Consider the following 26,989-nt stretch of genomic DNA (forward strand, 5'->3'; position numbering starts at 1 on the left):
AAGAGAAAAAAAATCTTTAATTAAATTTATCCTTCAAAAATCTAGAAAGTAAAATGGAATTATCTCAGTGAAGTCCTCTGCCTCACCCCATACCTCTTTACCTCAGAGAACTGCATTGGTCAGTTCAGGTTTGTCCAAAAATCCCTTTGTTCTACCCTTCCTCCCCAACCTATTTGGCACCAGTGGGAAAGCAAGCAATTTCCTGCCACCCACTCTGCCCCTAACCCAGGGTGGTGATGATGACCTTGCCAAGAGTCCCTTCTGCTTCCCCAGAGCCTGTATTTCCAGCCACAGACTGGCTCTGAGTTGAGGGCCTCCCATAGCTCACCACAATTCTTAGGTACTTGAGTAAGAAGATCACCATTTCTGAAACCTGAGTTTTATAATCCTGTTATCTTTTGGCTGGCTCAGAGGGCAAGGGGAAACAGAGGGAGTTTAAAATTTTTTGGCCAAGTTTTTCTTATACCTTTCAAACTAATAGAAGAACCTGCCATCATAGTGACAGTTTGAGGAGCTGATTTATAGGTATAATAGACTTTCATTCAAAGAATGTATTAAAATTAGCAAATAGTACTACATCAGATAATTTCTCTCCTGATAGAACTGGCTAATGATATATGAAAGCAAATATTTAGTCACTTTATTGTTTATTTACAGTAGTATTCAGCCTGTCATTCAGAAAACTTTGTCTTCCTTTAGTATCTAGATTACTTCCTTTTATTCACCAAATGCTTGCAGATGCAGAGAAGAAAGTGTGTATCATTCATTTGAACTCTAATTTTTATAATGAGACCATGCAAAACTCAATTTAATTTTACACATCACAAAAAAAACCTGAAAATGCAGTAAAAGAAAAATGGACTCTTGCACAATATCCTAGTTTTCAAAGCACTTTACATATATCATCTCACAACCTTCATCTCTGTAAGATAATTAGGACAAATACCTAGTTTATTCATTTTACAGATAAAAGATCCAAGACTCAGAAACTTTTTAAAAAATTTTTATTGGGGTATAGTTGACTTACAATGTTGTATTAGTTTTTGCTGTACAGCAAAGTGAATTCAGTTATACATATACATATATCCACTCTTTAGATTGTTTTCCCATATAAGCCATTAAGACTCAGAAACTTTAACATTCAAGTTCATGATTCCACTACTTACTGGGTGATAGAACGAGCACCATCAAACAAATCGCTTAATCACTCTTAAAGTTTCTTTAACTGTAAAACAGAATTTAAAACAGTGCCTACCTCAGAGTGTGTATGAAAATGAAATGAGTTAATACACATAAGGCACTTAGAAACAGTGCCTGGTGCATCATAGATGCTCAATAAATGTTACCTATTAGCTGTTATTACTACATAGCCAGTAAGTGTTAAGACTAGGACCCAAATCCAGGCATTCTGACTCCTAGTCCAGAATTCTTTCTGTAGTACCATGTGGAATTTGCCTTTTAGTAAATCATTGATTTAATTTCCATCTCGTGTTGACCTTATTATTATTATTATTTTTAATTTTTGGCTGCATTGTGTCTTCGTTGCTGCATGCAAACTTTCTCTAGTTGTGGTGAGTGGGGGCTGCTCTTCGTTGCAGTGCACAGGTTTCTCATTGTGTTGGCTTCTCTGGTTGTGGAGCACAGGCTCTAGGCGTGTGGGCTGAGTAGTTGTGGAGCACAGGCTCTAGGCGTGTGAGCTCAGTAGTTGTGGCTCACGGGCTCTAGAGCGCAGGCTCAGTAGTTGTGGCTCATGGGCTTAGTTGCTCCATGGCATGTGGGATCTTCCTGGGATCAAATCTGTGTCCCCTGTATTGGCAGGCAGATTCTTAACCACTGTGCCTCCAGGGAAGTCCCGTGGAACTTATTATTCTTGAAAGGATCTTTCTCTACTTTGTTTACTTTGACCTTGAATTTCTGAAGATCATAAGGGAAATGTGTTTGAAGTTTTCTTCCTTCCTGTTTTTTTTAATCCTCTGATTTCTGTTGCCATCTGGATTTGGTTGACCTTAAGATATCAGAAGGTGTTTTAGTAGGTGAACATATCATGAAGTTGTTTTTATGGGTGTGTTGGGGTTTCTGGTGAATTTTGTTTTGGCTGAAAGACCTGAGGTAGGAGGCAGGGTTGAGGGAAATGGTTGGACCAGAGTGTTGCTGAGAATGTTGTCATTACTGAGAGTAGCAGCTTGCTGATCAAGGAGTAGAGATGATTTGTTGTAAAAGAGCCGTTCTGAAGAAATTGGTAAAGTATTATGGGCCCATTCTCTGGGAAAGGAAAAGAAGTTGTGGATATTTTTCTTAGTAATGATATTTGTAGCAGGCTTTTACTTGTGACTGCCAGTTGTTTCTACTCTTGTCTACTGCCAGTGTTGACATTTATGGCTATGAGATAGGCCTGAGTGAAAAATCTGTGTGCTTTTGTGGTAGCTACTCAGCTGCTACCTTCCCTTTCCTCTGATGCCTAAGTTGAACCCAGTGTGGGATTTGGTATGGAAGATTGTAGGAGGTGGGCAGCGGTGTGCAGGAAAAGTGCAGCTAGCTCAGTGGCCTTGCAAAGGCAAGGAGCTAGAGAGAGCCCCAGCTCACTGAGCTGCCCTATCCGCAGGCCTTTTTGATGTGCCTGCACTCACTACACAGGCTGGTTCCTCTCTAAGAACAAGATACTCAGTATGCCTCTCAGGACCTTTGTGGAAGATTTGCACCAAGATTTAACTTGGTGAAGCAGGAGGTTTGAGAGGGTGTGCTGAGACCTCCTCTTTCTCATTTTTGCATTTTTTAACCCACTGACCTCTAATATTCCCTTTGGCAAATGTAGTTAATGTTCTGATGTTAAATGAAAACACTGAACTTTTCATAGATTCTCTGGAGCTTGGTAATCGTTTGATACTGTTTCCAAAAGAAAGATGGTATGAAGAAATGATATATTATCCTTTCTAGTTTGCAGTTAAGTTTTATTGTTCTTGCCTGGCCACCTGTTGAATCCTCTGACCCATCTAGCCTGGGAGCACAGCCTGGAAAACAGCTCTGGGTCCTGCCATGTAGGCAGCCTCCCTCTTGTAACTCCATACCCATTCCTGTGGACTGGGTGCTTTCCTCCATGTATTGGCTTCTGCTTGTTGCATTGGCCACTCCTGGTGTGCTGCATAATAGTTGATCTTTGTCCTGCTGTGTTTGCTTGGATGCTCTGTATAGTAGAAGAGGAGTTGGGGAAAAGGATAAAGGGTACCCATTATTTATTGTCCACTGCCACTGTCATCACGTGGTGCCCAGAACCCCAAAGAGCTTTGCTTCTAGGCCAGTCGATGAGCATCTTTGTTTGATGTGTGAGAAGCTTCTGAACACAGGCGTTCTTATCCTTCTTCACTGCTTACATCTTTCTGGCACGCCATTCACTGGAGGAGAGCCTTGTTGGTGATGGTTTCCTTTGAGGTCAGTAGCAGGACTGGGAGTGTTGGTGACAGCTGAGAGACTTAGCAAAGCTGAGAGGGATTGTAGAGGGGTCGAACAGTTGAATACTCAGGCTTAGACTAGCTCCTGATGGGCCTTTGCTCAGCTGCTGTTCATGAATGCCAGTGTGGCAGCAAGCGCCAGAGTTGGCCCCCCGAACACCTATTGTCCTATTTGACGTCTTTGCTGATTCTCTCAAGTCAGATTCCTTGCTTGTCTGGGTTCTCATAGTACTTTTTTTTTCTATTTATCTCCATCAGGTTTGTAGCGAGTAGTTAATTGTCTAAAAGGGTTTCTTCTACCATGTAAGTCTCGGGACAGCTGGAACCTAGTCTCCTTCATCTCAATTTCCCTCATGGTCTATAGATTGTGTCTCATTTGTAACAGTTGTGAAGTAAATCTTACTGAATTGAACTGAACAAAGCTGGTTGTGTCCATGGACATCCTATAGCTCATGTCCACGTTTACAGATTGTGTACTCAGCCATGAGACAGGAGAATATCCTTGAAGAAACAACATTACCAATCATATATAACATATAAAGACACACTAGCCTATTGTTGAGCCTTTTTTGGACAACTTTTGTTGAGATATAATTCAGTTTACCCATTTAAAATAGTTCATGGACTTCCCTGGTGGTCCAGTGGGTAAGACTCTGTGCTCTCAATGCAGGGGGCCCAGATTCGAGCCCTGGTTAGGGAACTAGATCCCGTATGCATGCCACAACTAAGAGTTCACATGCTGCAACTAAGAAGTCCACATGCCACAACAAAGATCCTGCATGCTGCAACTAAGACCTGGCACAGCCAAAATAAAGAAGTAAATAAAAAGAAGTAAATTTTAAAAAATAAAATAAAATGTATAGTTTGGTGGTTTCCAGTGTGTTCACAGAGTTATGTAATCACCACCACAATCAATTTTAGAAGATTTTCATCATCCCCAAAAGAAACACTGTACCTATTCCCCCCACTCCCCCAGCCCTAGGCAACAACTAATCTGTTTTTTTGTTGCTGTAGATTTGCCTATTCTGGACGTTCCGTATAATATGTGGTATTTTATTCCTGGCTTCTTTCAGTTAGCATGTTTTTAGGGTACATCCATGTTGTAGCATGTGTCAAGCCTAGAACTTGGTGGAAGTTGGAGGGCAGGTGATGCTTGTTTCCTGAGCAGTTGTGGCTCAGGCCAGGGGTGAGTCTCCTTGCTTTCATTAAAGATGACCAAACCTATTTAATGGAAATTCCATAGATGTGTTTTGAACTTGCACCCCTGAGTAATTACAGAAATTAATCAAGGTAAAGTCTATGAGTACCTGAGGCAGTGCCTGGCACATGGGGGTCTCAATGACTCTTACTTCCCTGTGTCCCACTCCAAGTTCTTAGATTTTAGTAAGAATTTGCTGAAGTGAAACAATAGATAAAATTTTAATTGGTATTTTGAGTTTAATTTGCTGATTACTTCCCCTACCCTTTTGTTTTTGTTCTCCCCAAGGCTATGCCTTTCTGCTGTTCCAGGAGGAGAGCTCAGTCCAAGCATTGATAGATGCCTGCCTAGAAGAAGATGGGAAACTGTACCTGTGCGTGTCAAGCCCCACCATCAAGGATAAACCGGTAAGTAATACGCAGCCAGCTGTCGCTTTTCCAGAGCACGTATACAATTAAAATAGCTGATCGCCTTCTCCTTGTCATGGGAATGCTGGTAACTAGGCTTCTCTTACTGGGGGTGACCTTGCTGTGCAGTAGCGTTGGGCTGTTGTTGATGGGAAGCTAATAACAAATTACTCAGTATTTTGTTTTATACCTTTGGGACCACATGTAAACAAATGTGCCCTTGTCTTTCACTTTACGGCTCTTTTAAGCCAATTCCTATTCAGAAACTCTGAATTGAAATAAATAATGCTCTTAGTGGTTTTGGCAGCTGGTTTCTGTCATTATTTCAGATGAAGGGCAGGAGTAATTTATTTATTTTCTTGAAAAAGATGATAATCATCACTGTTTATGTGCCTTTGAATGCAAAGCATTATGCTGGGTGGCACCCACAGCTGGCTAAATAGAGCCTTCTGGGCCGGGAGCTTATACTCTAAAATGGATAGCTTCAAACAGGGCAGGGGAGGGGAAGGACAGAGAACATGGCCCCAAAATCATAACCAATGTACACTTCTACAGAATTTGTGGTTGAGTTTGTGGTTTCCGAGCCAAAGAGTTTAAGTGAGTAAGTCAATAGTTAAGAGAGGAAGAGTGCTTCCTTTCTCCAGGCAGAGGGGGTATCAGTGGAGAAGGGGCAAGACTGTTTAGAGCAGAGGAAAAAACTTGGTTAACATGGCAGAAGTAAAGATCCTTAGGAGGTTGAGTGGGGGGTGAGTTTGTGTGTCAAGACTTGGTGCTAGGAGTGGGAAATAGTAAAAAATAGTGGCATGGACTAAGGGACCAAGGCAAATATCTATCACGGGGCCTGCCACGTCCCCTGTAAGACTTACACCAGAGGTGTGGGGCTTGGTTGACAGTCAGGTTTATTCTCAGAAATGTGTATGGGGAAAGAGTTGTGGTCAGACAGAGAAGTTCCCAGTTTGAGTCTTGAGTCTAGCATTTAAATATCTACTTGACTGAATAAGTCACTTAATCCTTGTTGCAGCTTGGTTTCCTCACCTATGAAATGAGAAGAAAAATGGTTCCTCTTTAGGATGTTGAAAGGCTCAGATAAGAGGAAAGTGAATGTGAAAGCATTTGGTGAGGTCGGGTACTTGCACAAATGGTGCTAATAGGCCTATATAGTGCTAGAAGATTCAGGAGAGCAAGGTTAGAGCCTATCAGCCTAGTAACATCTTTTGAAAAGAATGGTTATATCTAGAACAGGTTTATAATTGGTTGCAAATGAATGATGCTGGGACTTGGCTGCCTGTAGATGGGAGAATGCAGCATGTAAAGCAGAAGAGGGAGTTACTAAGAAATGGGGATCCTGAGTCATGGTACAATAATTAATGCAGAATAAGAGGCAAGTTTGAAAGTACCACTATAATTTTCAATTTCTGGGGCCATTACCCAATTTTTATAACAACAGTTAGCAGCATTGGATAGGGTAGCTATACAGGTAGCTATACAGGAAAACAGTAGAAAATAGTAGGTTGGGAAAAAGAGTAGGGAGCCTTTGTTAACTTTGGTCTTAATTTAAACAGTGTGGAGAGGCTGTGTGTTAAGAGGGAGACAAGGGGACCGACTAGAATGAGAGTGTGCAGTGTTTCCTCTGAAAAAATAATAAGAAGGCTGCAATAACTTCTAAGTCTCTTTGGAGTAATATAAAATTAGACAGACTGAGCCCTGTTTGGCAGGGTCAGATGTCAGAGGAAAATGGTCAGACTCCGGAGAGTCTCTGCCACTGTCACGTCAGTGGAAGGGGAGTGGGAGTGAGCTCAAAACGGTTAAGGTGGGGTTGGTCATGCACTGTAGGAGAGGACTGGAAATATGTTTGTATCTATAGAACGACAGGGGGTGGAGGTATGTATTGAGATAGTTATACCCATAGTAGATTAAGAAACTGCTGAATTGAGGGGAGGAACATGGAGATGAGCAGATGGGGCTTGTGTACCTTGGAAGGGCCGTGTCTCTGGCTGTGTGGAAGGAGATGGATCGTGTGCTTTGTCAGGGCAAGCTCACACCAGGGGATGAGCAGTGGTGGTTGCAGGTGGAGGTGGTGTGGAAACAACACCCATTGCTGTTGAGTGTTTTTACTCCAAACGTGCATTACCCTTGGCTTGAAGGACTTTTAAAATTAATTAGTGTAATTATCTGTTTAGGAAATGTTTATAGGGAAACTAACTTTCATTGTTTGTGTTTCTACAAATTTCTACCTTATTGCAGTTTCCATTTTCTGAGCTCAAGTGAAGCAGTTTTGTTGGAGCTTGGTGAATTCTGAATGGTGGCTGCTGATCACGTATTTCTTTGACCCAGGCATACTCAGAATTTCCAGCATAAACAATTTAAATAAAACTTAGGATGGGAAACATAGAAGTCCCCAAATACCTATAATTCTAATGAACTGGATCCCATTTTGGGTTCCAGCTCTTTTGGCTCCATTTTTGAAACCTTCTCTTTGTTGGCTTCAGTATCTTCCACTCCGAGCCTTATTTGGCCACACTACCCTACCAGGTTTCGGTACGTTCCACCTCATTTTGGATGCTCCCACACAAAGCAAGAGCTGGGTTGAAACTTTGGGAGTAAATGAGGACCTGGGCAATAGCTCAAGGTAAAGTCAGCCTCTAGAACTCATTCCCCAGACCTTCTGAGCTGTGGCTCTTTCTTGCTTTTTCTACTTCTTAGCTTGGCTCCCTTTCAGGATCTTAGTGCCCTCATTGTGTTGTTTAGTTCTCTCCAGTCCTCCCTGAATTTCTCCTTGGAAATATACACTGTGTTCTAAAGTGACCTCACAAATATTCTGTCCTTTGCCCTCTCCCTTCCCCCCAAATCAGCCTCCCACTCCCTTTGTGTGGGTTAGGTTAATCACATGGTTTTCCTAATACAGCGCCTGATAGGAAGGTTCCCTCTCACTTATCCTTTCTAAGATCATGTTTGTTTTTTTAACTCAAATGGATCCATAATTAGTGGATTTCAGGTAGTTATATTTTTGGTCAGTGATTACCTTTCATTAAATGACTCCACTCAGACTATTCTATATATAGATCTGATCCTGAAAAATGGTAAAAGAAACTGTATTTATGGCCTGATTAATTGACCCCTCAGTCTTTCTTTATATATATAATTTTTATTGGAATATAGTTGATTTACAATGTCATGTTAGTTTTAGGTATATAACAAAGTGAATGAGTTATACATATACATATATCCACTCTTTTTTAGATTCTTTGCCCTTATAGGGCATTACAGAGTATTAAGTAGAGGACCCCTCAGTCTTAAAGAACGACAGACAACTTGGCAAGAGCAAGAGTAATTGCAAAGCCTCTAGATCTGTGATTTTCCCCCCTCCTCCAGCAAGAGGAGTTCCATAGCTCAGATGTCCCAGGCATCCCAGAGGAGAGCTGTGTTCTTGTCCATGCTTCTAGTAAAGCAGGCAGACATTGAGACAGTGGTCCCTCTTGTTAAGTAGATTCTACTTTTTGAATGTGTAAAGAAGCTGAACGTGAAAGTTCAAGACGGCAGACTGATAGAGGAGGAAACCTAAGAAGGTCTAACAGATTGAGGGGTTGAAAAGAGTAACCCTGGAAAGGAGGTAAGGAAGGAGATGTTATGGTTCTTAACTTCTAGAACTCTTTGGCTAGAGATGTGGGAGAGCAAACACCTTGAAAGGAGTATTGGAGAATCTTCCTAAATTCTTCCCCCTTACAACATTTTTGGGGTGGTGTGGGGCATGTTGTGTCTTTGTTGGTGCACGAGGACTTTCTCTAGTTGTGGTGCCCGGGGGCTGCTCTTTGTTGTGCTCAGGCCTCTCAGTGCAGTGGCTTCTTTTGTTGTGGAGCATGGGCTCTAGGCACACAGGCTTCAGTAGTTGCAGCACGCAGGCTTAGTAGTTGTGACATGCGGGCTCTAGGGTGCATGAACTTCAGTAGTTATGGCCTGCAGGCTCAGTAGTTGTGGCTTGTGGGCTCTAGTTATGGCCTGCAGACTCAGTAGTTGTGGCATACAGGCTTAGTTGCTCTGCGGCATGTGGGATCTTCCCGGACCAGGGATCCAACCTGTGTCCCCTGCATTGGCAGGCAGATTCTTAAACACTGTGCCACCAGGGAAGTCCCATCCTCCTCCTTAACAATTTATAGCACAGTCACAATTTATAAATATCCTAAAACATAACAGATTGACTTTGCTATGTATTTTAAAACTGTCTTACCAAACTGAAGTGTGTAAGGTCAGTTCTTTGGGTTATTGCTCAGGTAGTCTACTTAAAACTAGAAAGAAAAAAATTGAAAAAAAAATGATGGAAAAAAAAGGAAGCTGGAAATAGAGGCTGGTTTAATTCTTTAATATTTAGTTCTATCTATAATCTATCATTCCAGTGTCTCCTGCCCCCATTTATTCAATATATATAATCAGAGGAATCACAAGCATTTTTAATCACTTTTTTTTTAAGTTATGAAAACAGTCCAGATCATTTTGCCTAGGATTTAAGACCTTCCCAGTCTGAAAGGTCTTCAAATTTTTTTTCCAATCTTACCTTTTTCTGCTTTCCTCCTGAACCCCATATTCCAATCAACTGAAATATTTCTGCCCCATTTCAATTTCTAACTCCTACCCTTATTTTCAGACCCCTCTCAAATGTCATCCTTTCTGAAGCCTTCTCTGATCACTATACCATCTATAGTGAATCATACCTTCTATTATAGCTGTCTCCAGCCCACATACAGCTTTTAAAAGTGCTGTGCCTTCCTTTCTTCCCTCAAACCACATTTGAGTGCCTACTATGAGCAAGGCTTTAGTATTGGTTACTATGAATCAGAACTTACTTTGAATCAGACATAAAATCCTGTGTTCAAAAAGTTAATAGTATTATGAGTAGATAAAACAAATAGATAAATACACAAATCTGTAGAGCCTGGCACATAAGAGTTTCTCAAATATTTGTCAAATTAAGAAAAATAACGAATGCAGTGAAGACAAGATGTAGATTAAGTATTTTGGACAGTTTATACGTACTGGGAGTGATGAAAGAAAGCTTCTTGGATGAAGCATCATTTAAATGAGGCCTTGAAGGATGAAGAGAGTTTGGAGATTGGCCAGAAGTGTGGAGGTGTGGGGGGACAGACATTTATGAGAAAGGCAACAGCATGAACACTGAAATGAGAAATTGTGTGGTATGAATGGAGAACACTTTGGTTGGTTAGATGGAGCACAAATGCATGAAAGGGAGTAAAGGGAAATTAAATTGGGAAAAACAGGTAGGGGCTTATAGGGCAATCTTGATTGATGGCCTCAGTCCTTGGGTTTGTGGTATATTTACTCAGACTCTTTCATTCCCCACTTACTACCTCCTAAGACAATAACTATAATTTTATCTTGGCTCAACATGGTTGTGTGTCATCCCACCTTGGAAATCTCTAGCACTTCTGATCTTCTTGATTTATTTATTTGTTCCTTAGATTCCTTGGTCTAAATTCGTGCCTTGGGCACCTCCCATCATAAGAATTTCTCCAAAGAAGATATCCCTCCTTTACAATTAGAGAAGTACCTCCTATTCATAATAAGTCCTATTTTTTTTTTCTCCCTGAGTCTCTGAGTTTGAAAATGGATCCAGAGTTTTTTAGTGCTTGAGTGTTTGGAAGCTGCTATTCCTTTCTAGGGAGGTCTGAAAGATGCTGCAGTTCCAATGTACAAAGTGGTAACCAATGGACAAAATAGCCCATACCATCCCCTAAGGGGATCATAGTCAGAGTTTTCCAGAGTGTGTTCTGAAGAACACTTGTCTCATCAAACACTGGTGTCTTGAGAGGATCATTGACAGAGGAAGGTTTGCCGTTAATAATAATGTCACTTACTGAGCACTTACTTTGTACATTTTATATCTACTTTTTCCTTTAATTAAAGATTCCATAGCCAAGAACATTTGGGAAACATTAATAAAGTTCTGAGGAGTTTTGCAATAAATAAATGTGTGTAATATTGTTTAATCCAGCATATTATGTACCTCTTTGGGGATTATACTTGTGAAGATTCTGGTGGAATTAGTATTCCATGAAGCTCACTCAAAGAATAGGCTTCTTCCCAGGAAAAACTTAGGTAACTTGAACTTTTATGTGTACATTCCTCTCAAGAGTTTTAGTGATCAGTATGCCAGTGGCAACATCCTTGCCCTAGCACCATGGAGCTGAAAATACACATTTATGTAGACATTGGACAAAATTGTCTGGCTGCAGAGCAAGAGTGCCTGAGGCTATGAACCTAGACATTAAAATAACTGAATATGTGCCAGTTTCATTGCTAAATCATTTTTGAGCTTTTCTAACTGCTAGTTTTGTTAATAGCTTTAAGAAGAGTCTATGGGTCTTCTCTTAATGCGTTGAAAGTGGGCCAAATGAGATTGGAAAGAAGAGAGAGGTTAATCACTCACAAATAACAATGCATTTTGACTTTTCCAGGAGACTCTTGAGAAGCAGAGCTGGTGGCCAGTAGCCTGGAGGACAGGGAGCCTTGTAGGCACACAACATCATTGCAGTGGAAAGAGTGTCTGTAGACTTGGGGTCAGATAAACCTGGGTTTCAGTCCTGAGTTGACTTCGTACTTCTGAGTCTTCATTTACTTGTCTTTAAAGTAGGGATAATTTTTACAGCATAACAGTTACAGTGAATTTAAATGTGACAGTGTGTGTAAAATGTCTGGCACAGTGGTGCAGTATAGGTGCTCAAAAGTGCTAGCTGCTTCTTTCTTTCAAAAGGAAATCAGCTATAATGCTTATACTTTGTATGTGATGAGGGAGCATCAGAAGTGATGACGAGTGGTACGTAATTCTGATCACCAAGTGGGTGGTCACCTAATGGCATCAGAAATTTGCACTGATTAGGCCCAAGCCCTGGAGCACCCACTGGTGAGCAGACACAATGTATTTCCATGCCTCTGGAAGGTAGCTTTCAGTGGAAGGAGGACAGTGATCAGGGAGCTATAGAGGGGCAGCTGCTGGACAGGTTCTTACAGCAGCACTGTCTGCCCTCCGCAAAACCTTTGTTAATTCACCAGCACACTGAGGAGCAGAGAGCACTCACTAAGGGTTGGGCACTGTGCTGGGCAGTTGGGACCCATACAGAGATATGGTCTCAGCCTTAGAGGCCCCCAGAGTCCAGTGGAGGGAAATAGCCATGTGAATAGCAAGTGGACTGAGTCGTCACAGGTGCTATGATGGAAGTATTATAGACAGTAGTTGAGGTAAGGGGTGGCTCAAAAAGCAAAGTGGTCAGGTATTCCTGAGAGAATCTGGAAAGCCTTTAGAGGGAAGGTGTTTCCTTGAATCTTACGGTTGTAAGTACGGGTATTAATCATAGCATCTAATTGATAATAGCTTTATTATATCAAGCATAGAGCAAGGATGTACATCATCATTTTGGGGGCACAGTTTATGCATGCTCTGCTTTTTTGTACTGGGTGCCCTTATGAAACCGCATACAGAGTGCTATTTGAATTGTTCAACAGTAGCTGAAGGCCCCAGTGGGGCTGTAAGCCTGTGGTTTCTGTGCATCAGACTTGCAGCTTGGTGAGGATGGCAGCAATTTCCTTTTCGTACCTGCACTGTTTCTTGATGCTGGTGGTGGGCCTGGAGCATTCTGGGAGGGCATAAGAGAATTTCTCAGGGTTATTGTTGGCTCCCTGTCTAGGAAGAATCCTGGCTATTTTGCCGAGGTTCTCTGGGGCCTGTTATCTACTGGTATCTGAGGAATAGTCTTAGTGTAAGAGGGAGAGCTTTTTGCTTTGAGTTCCAAGTTCTGCCTGGAGGCCCCAGAGCTGCCCAGGGTACAGAAGTCTTATCAAGGCCAGTGACTCTGAGCAGCTGTTAGGTTCCTTTCTGGCCAGTTACTGCAGAAGATATAGGGAGGGCATCTCCTTTTTCTCTCCATTGGGTGGAGGGCAGCATTTGAGAATAATAGGTAGTGCCTAAAGTCCTCAAAGATGGCTGAGCTGTTTGTTAGGAAGCTTTGTGGTGAAAATTAGGTTGACGTGAGATACCAAATATGAATATACTTTGAAGAGGCCAAACCACAATTATTGCTGTTATAGCTGTTAGTTTTGGTGGTTATAATAGTAAAACAACCCCTTATACCATAGAAGAGATAAACATGCCTCACAAACCACAAGCTAGTTTATTTGTGATACTGTGTGGGGCACTCCAGTCATTCTGTGAGGTCTGTGATGCCTAAAATAGAATTGCTGACAGCTGGGGTGGGTCTGAGTTCATTACCACTACAGCTGAGCTGTTGCAGCTGTATGTCAGCGGACCTAGGTTTAGCTGACTCATCCTTGCTGTCAGAAGAGCCGGGATGCTGCTGCTTATTGGGGAAAGCAGTCCTGATGGTTCTGCACTATTGTTTTTTTTCGGTCCGTGTAGATTGAAAGGATTGTAGGATTAGGGAGAGAAAAATGGAGACTTTTCCCTGAAGAGCTTGAGTAGGAGTTTGAAGAGGGTTGCAAAGAGGGAAAAGGAAATGGAGCGGGATTGGGGGGATGCTGAGCCATGAGCTTTATGGATAATTTGTGGGAAAGAGAACAAATGGCAGGGAAGGAGGTTTTGGTCAGGTGATTTCCTAAACTGGCCACCAGATTGCACTGTTGACTCTGAACAGTTGGGTTGCTTTTTGGAGCTGCCTTGAGCCCAACAAATGAAAAGGAAGGCACTATGCAGTAGAACCATTCATGTGGTAGATGTTTGTAACCTAAGGAGAGGACCAGACCACGTATAGGGTTTAAAATGAGGTCAAGATAACATTATTTACTGGTAGATAAGTGTCCGAATTCTAAATAGTGGTCTAAACTGAGAGAATTCTAGAGCTATAGGGAGACTTGATCATGTTCAGAAATTTGAAGCCCTGAGGCTTGTGTTTAAAACTGTTCTTACTGAAACTGTATGTTTTCTCTTATCCTGTTGTTAAAGATACAATAAAAATGCATTTTATATTTAATTTTAACTTGGAGGCTTTTGCAGATTTTCAATGAAATTTTCTTTTTAGGAAATGATGTTATCTTATAGCATTCTGTCAAAATAAATCACCTATATTGCTTTTCTTAATTTTTTTTCCTAGAACTTAGCCTAATCATATCCCTATTAATGACTTTCAGTTTTTACTAGGATGAAATTTTAGTTAACTCTTTAAAAGCAATATCAGGAAATAAGTGAGGAAAAGGCCTTGATTGGAGTGAAGTTTCTATGATGTTTGGTTCAGTTAGTTCAACCTTATTATGCCATATTTTGATACATACTAAGAGTAAGATATAATAGGGCAGTATTACTCAAAGTGTGGATGTTAACAGATGTTATGCCCAAAAAAAATTCTGTGAAAATAATTTTGGAAATGCTGGATTAAACAGCATTTGAACCGATTCCTGTAGAACTTCTTAGAGCCTTTAATTAATATACACCAGTGGGTGCTGTGAAACTCCAAGGAGGAAGAGTAGTTTCTAACTTTTCCAAAACACTGCTTTTCTGGCAGAACAACCTTAGGGATCTGCACTTCACAGAACACACTCTGGGAAACGTTGGAAAAGAAAATTAGTGCTTTTAGTACTAACTGTTGCTGTTACATATTAATGTTATGTTCTTTTAGGTTTCTTGATGGCTGTCGAAGTCACTTTATGGTATAAATTGGTATATTTATACTACCAGGCTTTATGTTTGGTTTTTGTCTTTATCCTTAAAAAGCCTTTGTGTTTGGAGATAAGCAATTATACAAAGCCAATTATTAAATGAGGAGATAAAAATTTAGAAGACAAATAATTCAGCTAAAAGTACGTTTATGGTCCTGACCAGAACTTCCATAGGAATACATGTTTAAAAAAGAAACTAAAGAAAAACCATTTTTGTATTTTCTCTCCTAAGTGTTTATGAAATAAAACATTCCATTGTGAGCTGTGTGGTAACTAAACCTTCTTAACCAGAGATCACAGACTGGGACCCAAAGCATAGATCTGACCTGCAGATAGTTTTGTCTAGCCTGTACAAGTGATTTTAATATTTGAATTAGTTCCCAACATTCAAAAATCTTGAAGTTTCATATAAATATCTGAATTTCTAGCTACTTTTGAGAAATGGAAAAGTCTGACAACACATTTGCAAATGATAACTAGTGGCTGGAGCTGAGACGTGTCTGCTTCCTTTAAAAGGAGTCGTTTAACACTGTTATATTTAAAATAGATAACCAGCAAGGACCTACCGTATAGCACAGGGAACTCTGCTCAATATTTTGTAATAACCTAAATGGGAAAAGAATTTGAAAAAGAATAGATACATGTATGTGTGTAACTAAATCACTTTGCTATACATGTGAAACTAACACAACATTGTTAATCAACTATAGTCCAAAATAAAATAAAAATTAAAAAAGATAAAAGGAGTGGTTTACTCCATCGTGTCACTGCCTGACTACTAACTGTTGTCTGGTGGTTTGACATGTTTATGCCGCCTGTCTAGCCCTACATTTGGTTTTGTGTAACCTCTGCTGTAAGACCATGGCATGGCCAAAGGGTTAGTGGATGCTGCCTCCCAGAGAGCCTCTTCCTAGAGTCACCTTTGTAATCAAATGTGGTCAGGTTTCTTCAGGAAGTAGTGTTGGAACCATGTCAGGCTCATTTAAGGTAATCTTCACCATTCTGGTGACATCCTTATCCTTGCCCTTAGGATGTTGAGGCTTTACTGCCCAGAGTATAGCTTATTTGACAACATAATAGAAGAGTTGTTGTACACATACACAGACACACACACACACACACACACGTGTGCGCAGAGTAATCCCTATGTATGTAAAAGTTGTTTTGCCTGGGGAAATTTATGTTGAATTGGGACAGAGATCTAATTTCATCCTTTCTCAAAAATAATTATTAAAGAAATAAAGATAATTATGGGACTTCCCTGGTGGTCCAGTGGGTAATACTCAGCCCTCCCAATGCAGGGGGCCTGGGTTCAATCCCCAGTTGGGGAACTAGATCTCATGTGCATGCTGCAACTAAGAGCTCACGTGCCGCAACTAAGAGGTCTGCATGCTGCAATAAAGATCCTGTGTGCTGCAACTAAGACCCAGTGCAGCCAAGATAAATATTTTTTTTAAATCTTAAAAAAAAAGAAAGATAATAAAAAAAAAAAGTTCTTTTACTTATATTCTACCCCTTCTACAAAATATTTGAGTCAGTTTATAAAGTATGAGATTAAAAGAGTAGAGAAACATATGTATATATGTTTCTTCAAAGAGTAAGTGTGAAAGATAGAACATGGATATTAGACCTTGAGGTCTGAGAATAAACCTTAGAAGATGGAGACCATGCCTGTATGAGAATGGTCTTATATTTCACAGAGGAACCAGAGTGTGAATGGAACTTCTCAGTGCAAAAAGTACCACAGTATTACTTTTTTGCTTAGCACGTAGAGTGTGCTGATGTTGGCCTGTGTTGACATTTCTCTGAATCTGCAGTGGCATGAGCTCTGCAGAGCTATTCTGTGGTGGCAGCTGGGAAATGTGGGTTTTGTGAATAGGTTTAATCATTACTGTCTCCCTATTCCTCTTCCTGTATTTTTAACCAAGAATAGGGTAAGGGAATGGGTTGTGTGTGATGTAATGAAGAGGTGGGGAGGGTGTCAGAGGGAAGAAAAGGCAGCAGTGAAGACTCTCAACAGGCAGGTTTAAGATCTTCTGCAGAGTTCTTTTAGAGCAGCAGTAATCTCCAGCTGTTGTACAAGGCTACATTTTCTGTATTTCTGATTAAATGAAACCAGAACACTATGGATGCTACGCAGGAATTGTTTTCATTTGTGAGTCATGTGACCAAACTCAATTTTCATAAAATAAATGGAATTACCAGGTCCTGAAGTTGCCTTAACTACTTTATTAAGGTTGAGACTAGACAAAGAGAGGGCTTTGTGTAGAAAAAGATTTGCCCTAATTTTTTTTTGGGGGGGGGGGTGACATTAGAATCCTTTTTCTTAGTGTCAGAAGATTGTGTTTTTAATTAAAACTTAATAATGGGCCCTCATGAAGGCATTTGAAAGTGGTGTTTTATGGTATTGGTGAATCTGCCTTTGTGGTAAATGTCAAGGGAATGATAATTTCATCAAACAGACCAAATTTTACAAGGAAAGAACTGGATTTTTTTTTTCCATGTGATAAAGGTAGAGCAGATGCCCTAGTGTTAACAGAATTGCAAACAGGTTCAAGGTTTTAGGGTCTAGGGAAGAAGTGGAGACTTTATGGCTACTGTATCATAAAAGCCCAAAAAGTTGTGGGGGCGGGGACGGGGGTGGGGTGCATTTTGTAACAATCATAAGAAACGTGTAGCCTGTTTCTAACTGAGCAATGCCAGTTTTAGAGTTGACTCAAGGTGTTTTAAGAGTGTAATTGACAGATTTACTACCTTTCAAATAGGAGTACCCCTGGATATAGGCCAAGCCACATAAGAAATTATCATATGTGTTTCCTTGCGTTAAGTGTTGATTGTTGATAGTTGAGCAATGGGGCAAGAGAAGAATTTTCTTGATAACTAAGAAAATGAAAATTCAGCTGTTTTGTTTCCTATCCTAATCGATGAGGGGAAAGGAGAGGGGTGTTCCGTAAAGACCGACACCAGTTTCTCTGCTTCCACACTTCCCAGAGTGCATGGCCAGCTGAGTGACTGGTTGGTTTTCAGGCAGTGTTGAAACTGGCCTTTCAGTATGAGAGGCTTTTTTTGTGCTTTTGTTTTGTTTTGTTTTGTTTTAAGCTATTCTTTGATAATTCAGTTATGGACTGAAAGGAATATGTTTTAAGGTTACGATTCTGATGAAATACCTTATTTTATGTAACAGTAAAACAGTATAAACTATGGGCAGGAAGTCAGAGTCCCAGTGAAGTGACATTACCAATTAGAAATATGTCATAGAGATATCTTTTTCTACTTTTTGAAAATTTGCTTCAATTTCTAGGCTTACCTTTATTTAACCAGACTTGTTTAGGAAAATCAGATCAACCAAAAATAGATAACTCTGTGACCTTCAGTAGTTGATATTGCTGGTAATTGCATGTTAACTTGATCAGTGTTAAACTGTGTTAAATCATATTGCTAAAAGAGAAATGTTTTGGGGGTGATAATTTAAAAGCCAGACATATGGATAATTTTTAGAAAATATCCGTAGTATTCCTGTTCCCTCTTTAGGTGAGCTCTTAAAAAGCTAAGCGCTATAATGTGACAGGTTATAAACAGTCTAACGTGTTAAAATTCAAAACCCAGGCTCTATAAAAGACTGCCCTTTTTTAAAACCACAGGTGGTTTATGAAGGTTTCATGGTGTATGTCTAGAGTGTTGAGTCTAATATCTGTAAGTAGAGTCCCCAAGAGTTCTGTTGAAAGGCACTTAATGCAGATTACATTAACTAATAACTGGATTTTGTTTGGGTTGTGTATGTTGTAAAATGCACAAATCAGTGGGTTTGCTTTAGTCACCTTATTCGCATTTGGGGTTGATGGAAATGAAGTAAGGACCAAGTAAACGACTTTTTTTCAGGTGCAAATTCGACCATGGAACCTAAGTGACAGTGACTTTGTAATGGATGGTTCTCAGCCTTTGGACCCCAGAAAAACTATCTTTGTTGGGGGAGTTCCACGACCCCTTCGAGCTGGTGAGTGGAAATAGTAACACCACAACAACAAAACCAACAACAACAAAATCCCCAGTGTGTTTAGTCTTCGATAGTTTCTAGGTTTCTGGTCATCTATACACAATCTCCAAAAAGAAGGCTGTCATGTCAGTTTCACTAAGCTGACCCTTAAATGTTTTCTTCTTAGATGTCGTATTCTCTTATGGTGCAAGAGTGAATTTCATTAAACTGTTATTTCAGAGGGATGAATTCTAATTAGCGCTTCCCTATTCAACCAATCATTTGAAAAAAAATAACAATACATTTGGCAGTGTGCATTCTTATGCCAGTTAACATTGTCACGTATGACAGAATAAGAAGTCACCCTATCAGAAATCTGTCCAGTGCAGCAGTCAGGGATGAACCAAACCACTGTTAGAAATTGTGTTACTGGGAATCAAACTGAACTCTTCTCAAGTGAAACAGGTTCCTATTTTTTCTTATGTACTTTGAAAAGTGAATTATGTATTTGAGCATCTTTATTTTGACTTCTTGAAGGCTCCCCTGATTTTTGTTTTTTAAGTTCCTTTCCAATGATGAAATACTTGTGCTTGCTGGGATTGGGCAGAATCATAATTGACTGGGGCATCTGAAGTAATGCTGTGCTAATGACTTCAATATTTAAATCCAAAGACAAATCTAATCGGTTGTGGATCAGTGTGATTGCCCATGGAATATAATAAAATTATTTGTAAAAACAAAGTTTTTAAAGTGCCTAAAACAGTTGTTTATTTTTTTAAGTAAGATGAAAAAATAAGGTAACTGTTGCCACTGTAGTATCAAAAGGACGGTGTTATCTTATCTCTGTGTTAGTGTAAGCAAGTAGACTTAGTTCTACTTAAAAAGTAAAAGAAAAAGCAGAGGGTCATTAAAATCAAGTTGTGAAACAGAATTATAAAATGTACCTACAGCTCTTTGGCTCTGTAGCTTCCGTGACTTCTTAATTCTGAATGTTTCTCAACATTTCTAACATATTTATTCACATCTCAACTCCAGTCTACTCCGAAAAGATAAGTTTAGGTCTATATGAAGATGTATTTGTAATTCCATTTTGAGGGACTTTAAAATATATTAATTATGACTGTGTAGTTTGTAATTTTATGGTATTTCAGAAAGTCAAGTATCTTTGGGGTTTTTTCTCATTCTAACGGAAAACTTGCCCAAAGAAAGAAAGCAAAGCAGCAAATATGCTTCCCCCTTTATCTGCTGTCAGAAAATAAAGTCTAAGCAGGGCTAACTCAAACGTGAACAGCATTATGAGATGAGGGCCAGTGCAGCCCTTTGTTCTAAACAGCTTGTGCTTTAAAAAAGAAAAAAGAAAAAAGTGGGTGGGGGCACTGTGTAATATTCCTGGCTTTTTCTAACTGGTGACGTGTGTGTTTAGGGGTGGAGAGGGAGAAAAATCCCCTTTGATAGTCTTTTAACTGCAAATGTATTCTACAAAAATGGACATTCATTGTTAGTATTCTAGCTGTTCGTTTTTGCAACTAAATACAAGTACAAATTAGTTTTAATAACTTAGCCCCTCTTCTTTTTTCTTAGCTAGAAATCTGAAAAAAATTTTTCTGAAAGAAAAGTTCCCACATTTGTAAAAATAACAGAACTGGCTTTAACCTCTTATGTCTATTTTTAAGTCACAGACACAGTAATTTATAAACTAAATTCCCTTTTTTATTAGTCACCCTTTATTCTTTCTGTTTAAATGATTTCAAAGGATAGATATGGGCCTCTATATCATTTTCTCTCTATGAATCTTGTGCTGATCTATTTTTCACACTATTCTTATGATCACAGTGACACTGCAAGACAGGAAACCCAAGATGCTAAATTATAATCTTTCTTTAACATTCTGTGTCTATAAGATGCTGCAAGTTCTAGAGTTAAACAATTATACTTAGTCATCTAATCAGAAATGGGATTTTGTGTTCCCTGCCTAGATAGTCTATATTTTGTAAATTTCAAAGTTTTTTTTTAAGGTAAGCTAAATTTTTGTTTTGTTTTGTTTTAAAATTTTGTTTTTGCCATTATTGGCTAGTAATCTACAATCACTTGGTCTAATGGAAATGTTCCCCCATGCCAGCACCTCCAATAAGCGTAGCTTTCTAGAAGGCTAGACAATCTACATTAGCATCTTAGAATTTTACTCTGTCTATCCAAGACTTCCGTATTAGAGGCCATGTGATTTAGAAGAAAAGAGTTAACATCTGCAGCTTTTATCCCTGTGCATAGAATTAGTTTTCTTTGGAACACACTGAGCTTTGTGGACTGGTGTGTGTCTTGGAATAGAAGACTGTTTTTAAAGGAATTAATTTTGACTTTGCTGGACAATCTTAAATTGAATACAGTGCAGTTCACTTGAACAATAAACACATATTGAGTACGCACTGTGTTACTGGCACTGAGAAAGTGCACATCATGCCACACTGAATGGACGTCCCACAATCATGTTGAACAGGTCGTCATCTACAGAGTCAAAGATTTCAGAACAAGAAAAAAAAGAGAATTGAATGTATGAATAGAATACTAACTCAATTAATTGGATGCTAAATTATACTCTTTAACATAATGATTCTCAAATTTTGGTTTTTAAATACTTCAGGGCATTTTAAAAAATATTTCCAGGGGTATTGTGGTTATAAATTCTGGACAGTCTTAAAACTATTTCAGGCACTGTGTACAAGGTGTTCCTAGACTAGATATCAGTGATGGGACTCAACAGGTGAGATTTTATGTATCCAGATTGATTTTCACCTTATCCTGGGCCAAAAATGGTCCTTCAACATGTTACAGTGACTAAATGTTCTCACTCAAGAATTATTCCTTTGGATCTGGTAAGGCTTTTTATCTTTGATATTTTCCCATTGTAAGACAGGAAGCATTATCACTAATAAATTATTCTAAATATAGTCCTTATCCCACCAAATAGAAATGCACAAACACTTCTAAAGAAACAAAGCAACCTGTTTTAAGTGGTATTGTCTTGATTGAGTTTAAGCTGTTCCTTCTGATCTTTTGACAAGCATGACTTTTAAAACTTCAGGTTGGGAAAAAATCAGGGGCCTAGAAAAATTAGCCTGAAAATGGGAAAATATCAATAGAAAATCTAGATGATTTTACCCAAAGTTGGACTGCCTGATTGTTGCCTTCTCTAGGTCAAATAATACACGTTTCTACGTCTCTTGTCTCTCCCTTCCATCACTCACATGACATGGCAAGCCGAGGATGGTTTGCCTGAGGTCTCCTGGTGTTTCTCAATCTTTCTTTCCTTCCACTCCCCACCTCTCCTCACCCCCACGCTAGGAAAGGCCATGGGTAGACTCGCCATGCCACCTTGTGGCTAAAGTGTACATATTCTTCAGAGAGTCAGTACAAGGAAAGGGGTGGTCTCTCTGTCTGGTCTGTCTGTCCTCCTGCTACCACCTGGGCATGCAACAGCATGTTGCCACTCTTCATTGAAGTGTTGTAAGCAACATGTCTTACTAAATCTTAGTACAGAAATATCCCTATTGCATATCCCTATGACCTCTCCAGACTGCATCTGTTTGCTCCGAGAGCAAATAAGTGCCAGGCTTGGGGGTTATGAGGAGACAATCAAGAAAAAGTGGAAAATGAAGGCTCTGGTCCCTGTAGTCTGCTCTGGTTTGTAAACATGAGTATTCTCGGACTCTAGCTTCTTGGCTTAGACATCTCATTTGGGGCTGCCTCAGTGATCAAGCTCTGGGACCCATCCACTTCCAACTTTCATCAGGCTTCCTCTCTAATTAGAGGCATCTGTGAGCTGTTCCTCTTCTTTATGACTTCCTTCTGACAGTTTATCTGACCAGGTCCTGCAGAAAAGATCAGTCTTGAGTTCCCGGAGCCTACCATTTGCCAATCATCTGTGGGTCTCCCATATTCCTAACTATTGTTCTGGTGATTCTTTCCTGTCTTTTTCTCCCCTGCTAATATTCTGTGATGATCCTGAAGTCTCCTTCTCCACCTTTCTCCCTGCTGTCCCCCCCAATTGTTGTGAGATGGCTTTCTATGGGAATTCTAGGAAAAAAAAATTTGTGGTAAATATTCAGTAATGTATGATATACATCTAGAGAACATACATACTGAATTTTTCTAAGAGCATTTATTTCAGACATTCTGTGCAAACATTCTGGTAGTCCACATGTATTAGGAATCATATCCTGATTTGTGATTTAGGAAATAGGAGTATTATAACCATATTCTTTTTGTTCAGTGAAGTGGTAGCAGGCAGAAGTCATCTTTATGTCAAGTTTATCAGCACTTGAAGCTTTTCTTTTTCTTTTCTTTTCTTTTCTTTTCTTTTCTTTTCTTTTCTTTTCTTTTCTTTTCTTTTCTTTTCTTTTCTTTTCTTTTCTTTTTCTTTTTCTTTTTCTTTTTCTTTTTCTTTTCTGGCCGTACCGTGCGGCATATGGGATCTTAGTTCCCTGACCAGAGATTGAACTCGCGCCCCCTGCACTGGAAGCACAGAGTCTTAACTGCTGGACTGCCAGGGAAGTCCCCCCACACCTTTTTTTTTTTTTTTTTTTTTTTTGTAGAAGCTTTTTCTTTCACCAAGTCCCAAGTTCAGGATGAGTTGTCTCCGATAAATTCCAGAATTGGCATACTGACTTGATTTGATTAATTGCATTGCCCGTAGAGTTAAGGATCTTATAATGTTGGTACGTGTTTGTGTGCTCCCTCCTCCAAAAAGGCAAACTCTCACCCACAGCCTATCGCAGAGTTTGCCATATCAGTGGCAGTGTGAACAGCATTAGCATAAAGCCAAAGTACGACTGGGATGAACTGGTGCTTATGGAGCAGAAACCAGGCCAAGTTAATGTCAAGCAAAGATTTATGAGTAGAGGGGAGAACAGCCCCTAGACAGAACTAAACATTTAAGCACCACTCTGTGCCCAGCAGTGTGCTCAGCTCTCATGTATGTTTAATCCTCATGATAGCCCTGCGAGGTTGTAAGTGGTAGACTTTTCACTGTAGAGATAAGGAAGCAGAGTTCAAAGGGGTTAGTCAAGGCCACAGCAAGTAAAAAAGCCAAGGTTCAAACCCGAATCTCCAGACTTCAGGCTTGGGGCTCTTTGCACAGAGGGAAGCTGCTTTATCAAGCTGAGATCTGAGATGTTGTCTCAGTAACAGTACTAACAGTCGAGCTGGTACCAACTTGATTTAATCACGTTAAACACTCTTATCCTTCTGACTTAGTTGGTTGTTCATACCATTTATTTGAAAATATTCTTCACTTCCCAATGTCTCATGCAGAGTGGAAGCTATTGAGCACATTTCCTCCACTAAAGGTGTGTGAACTGCTCTCGTGAACCAACTCGGCAGTTGTAAACCCAGAAAGTCCACCTTCAAGTTGAATTTTCCTTTCTTTCAGAAGTCCAGGCCTCTTTGTCATCCTGAAGTGCCTTATGCCTCTTTCCTGTCTGCTTTGTTATTTCCAAAGAGGAGAAATGTAGCTTCTAGATTCACAATTTAGAATCTGAAAAGATGAATGTGTTAATACTTCCCTTAGGAACCCTCATTCCTGCTCTACCCCACTTGGCTCTCATAGTGTCTCAGACTTATACATTGCCTTAGGCTAGCTTTGAAATCTCACTGAACGGTAGGAGCAGGCCCCTGGGGTAGGGCAGGATGTGGGAGTCATCATGATTTCCTTTCTGCTGAGCTGAAGTCCCTTACAGATCTCTGTGAAGAATTAAGAGCAAAACAAGGAACCATAGTGGAGGTTCAGATTCACCTTCAGAGCGTAGTCACTATAACCCAGAGGAATTCACGGAAAGGCGATACGCTGCACACAACTGCAATATTCTTGTTTCCGTCTCCATCTGGGACACAGTGAAGCTCATCACAAGAGGCAGTGTGTGGGTCATATTCATAGCAGTGTACTGTTACCATGGAACAGTTGTTTATGAGGTGACTTGAGTTGTCTTAAGAGGGCAGAACGTCTTATCCAAAGTATAGAATGCCCTCAGCTATAGCTACCAGAACTCCTAATTTCCCACCCCTGTGGTGACCAGACAAGACCCTGTGAACACTGGATGGGAAAGAAAAAATAGAAGTAATTTGGAGATACCGACTTCCTCACGGACTCTGTCTATGCCTGCTGTCACTGCCGTCTGTCTGAATTTCAGCCTCCACCTGTATGTCCTGCTCCAGTAGCCTCATCTTCCTCAGGTTGAATGTTAAGAATGTGCTCCTGGGAGCTATGCTGTCCTTGTCCTCTACAGAGAATGAGGATTCACTGGCATAGGTTTAGTAGGTGGTTTGACTACATTTTCCAGATAAGACACATCCTTGATCAAGGACTCACATTTCATGAGCAGGATTTAGATCACAAGGTATAGATAGGCCCACAAAGGTTTTAGTTGACTTCTGCCAGATCCTACTGCTTTTCTCTCTTCCTCCTAAGTAGTCAAATGGTAGCCCTCTTCTTGGCTCAGATTCCCCCTAATCAGAGGAAGGGAATTTATATGGGACTTTCCTACATTAACTGATAATACTCACGCTAAAGAATTCTTTAAAGACTAGTCTCTAAAAGAGGTTGTACATTATAATATCTGTAGGTGAATTTGTATCTTCTATATAAAAATATTTTCAGATTGGGAATTTATGGGACTTAAGGAAAGCTTGCTCTGTGTTTGTTAGTTACTTGTGTAACAGATGAATTAAGTTAGTCTTTTTTTAATGCTGTTTTTACCAACTAGTTACTTTTCTTAATAATTAAAAACTCTGTTTGGTACTTAAGTGACATCCTCTGGTGTTTGAGCCCAGCATGAGTTGAGCCTGCCGGAAGTATTTTTTTAGTGAAGACTTGCTGATTGAGTAAAGGACCAAATACAAACAGCAGTTGTTTGGTCATTAGTTACTTTTCTTCAAAGGTCATCACAGTATTAAACCTTTTGTAGTTAAAATACAGATTCAAGTAGAGCAATAGGTAATCTTCATATTCTTCCCCTCAAAGAAATTTCTTTAGTCACCTTGGTTTCTTTCTTTTAGCTTCTCAACAAATTGCCCTTCACTTGAGTGAGAATTCATTGGCTCAAATGTCTGCAGACTTTTAGGTGGCCAAGAAAATGACTGTATATAAGCTTTTAAGTGGAGATTATTTATTTACATAGTTTTCATAAATGCATAAGTGAATTAGGGTTTCTTTTTCCTATCAAAAGTACTTAACTGCCAGCAGCATCAGCCATGACCTAATCTTTGGCACTTGAGGATGATTTTCCAGCAGCCAGATTCACAAAGTGCTTGTGGAAGGTGCCGCCTCTGGTGTCTGAGGATCCCTAAGGTTCCTTTGAAGACCAAGATGCAGTAGAAAAACCTGTGGTTACAGTAGCTTTTCTCTTCAACGGGAGCTTCAAGCTTATAGCTGGTGTATATACCTTCTTTCTAAATTAGACACTTTCTTGAGTCCTTCCTAAGGGTGGAAGACAACTGTATTCAGTCTCTTGCCAGCATTCCTTTCCTGGCCCTTCACCAGGCTGAGGGAGTGTTCATCGTCTTATTCTGTTGCAGAGGAAGCCAGGTCTTCGGAAAATTAGTGTTTAACTTCCAGGTCCTGAGGTTACATACTTTACTAAGCCCACTTGACTAATAAAAGAAATTCATTAATGACTGTAATGAATTAATTCCACTTTCAGTTTCTTGTTCTCTGTAACTGGAATAACGTTAGCTATGTTAGGAAGTCCGCAAGCCATCAGAAGTTGTTGGGGTGAAGCATGAGGACCCATTAAACTCTGATATTTAGGGTACATGCATGATTCTTATTGCGTTGTTTGAGTGAATGTGATTCCTGGATCCTGCCCCAAGACTGCAGTCAGGGTCCACTTGGGCTCTAACCAGCAATGTTCCCTTGGCTGATTGACTCAGTAATTCTGACCATAATGGGATCATTGGATAGCATTCTGCTATTCTGTCTTTAAAAGCACTTATTCTCTGGCTTTATTATTGCTAGCTTATTTTCTCACCTTCTGAAAATTACCTGTTAGTTGGAAGTCATTCTTCCTGTTAGAAATAGGCACTTAGAAAACAGTTACCAGTATTATTAGGCAGTCTGGTTTGGGGAGAAATTTTGAAGATGTTGAGTAGAAAGACAGCCTTTCTGTCATGGCAACATAGCTTTCTTACTACCTCAGCAACTTCCGATTACAGGAACCAGTAGTACTTGGCTTTCCTTCTGTTCGTAGAAATCTAGTGGAGTTCTTACACCATTCAGCCCTTCAGCCCCTGTACCTGCTGC

At 39.9% G+C, this 26,989-nt stretch overlaps 1 protein-coding gene across 4 annotated transcripts in view; it reads left to right on the plus strand.

Moving 5' to 3' along the window:
- The window catches only part of CPEB3 (cytoplasmic polyadenylation element binding protein 3), a 176,580-nt gene that overhangs the window by 120,573 nt on the left and 29,018 nt on the right, over positions 1-26,989 (plus strand). For all 4 annotated transcript variants that reach the window (XM_057736335.1, XM_057736334.1, XM_057736337.1 and 1 more), the window contains exons 7-8: positions 4,933-5,051; positions 18,606-18,720. In XM_057736335.1, coding sequence (XP_057592318.1) covers positions 4,933-5,051; positions 18,606-18,720 — 234 coding nt within the window. The remainder of the gene's footprint in view (positions 1-4,932; positions 5,052-18,605; positions 18,721-26,989) is intronic.

Source organism: Hippopotamus amphibius, chromosome 5, assembly GCF_030028045.1.
Source record: "Hippopotamus amphibius kiboko isolate mHipAmp2 chromosome 5, mHipAmp2.hap2, whole genome shotgun sequence".
Taxonomy (NCBI): Eukaryota; Metazoa; Chordata; class Mammalia; order Artiodactyla; family Hippopotamidae; genus Hippopotamus; species Hippopotamus amphibius.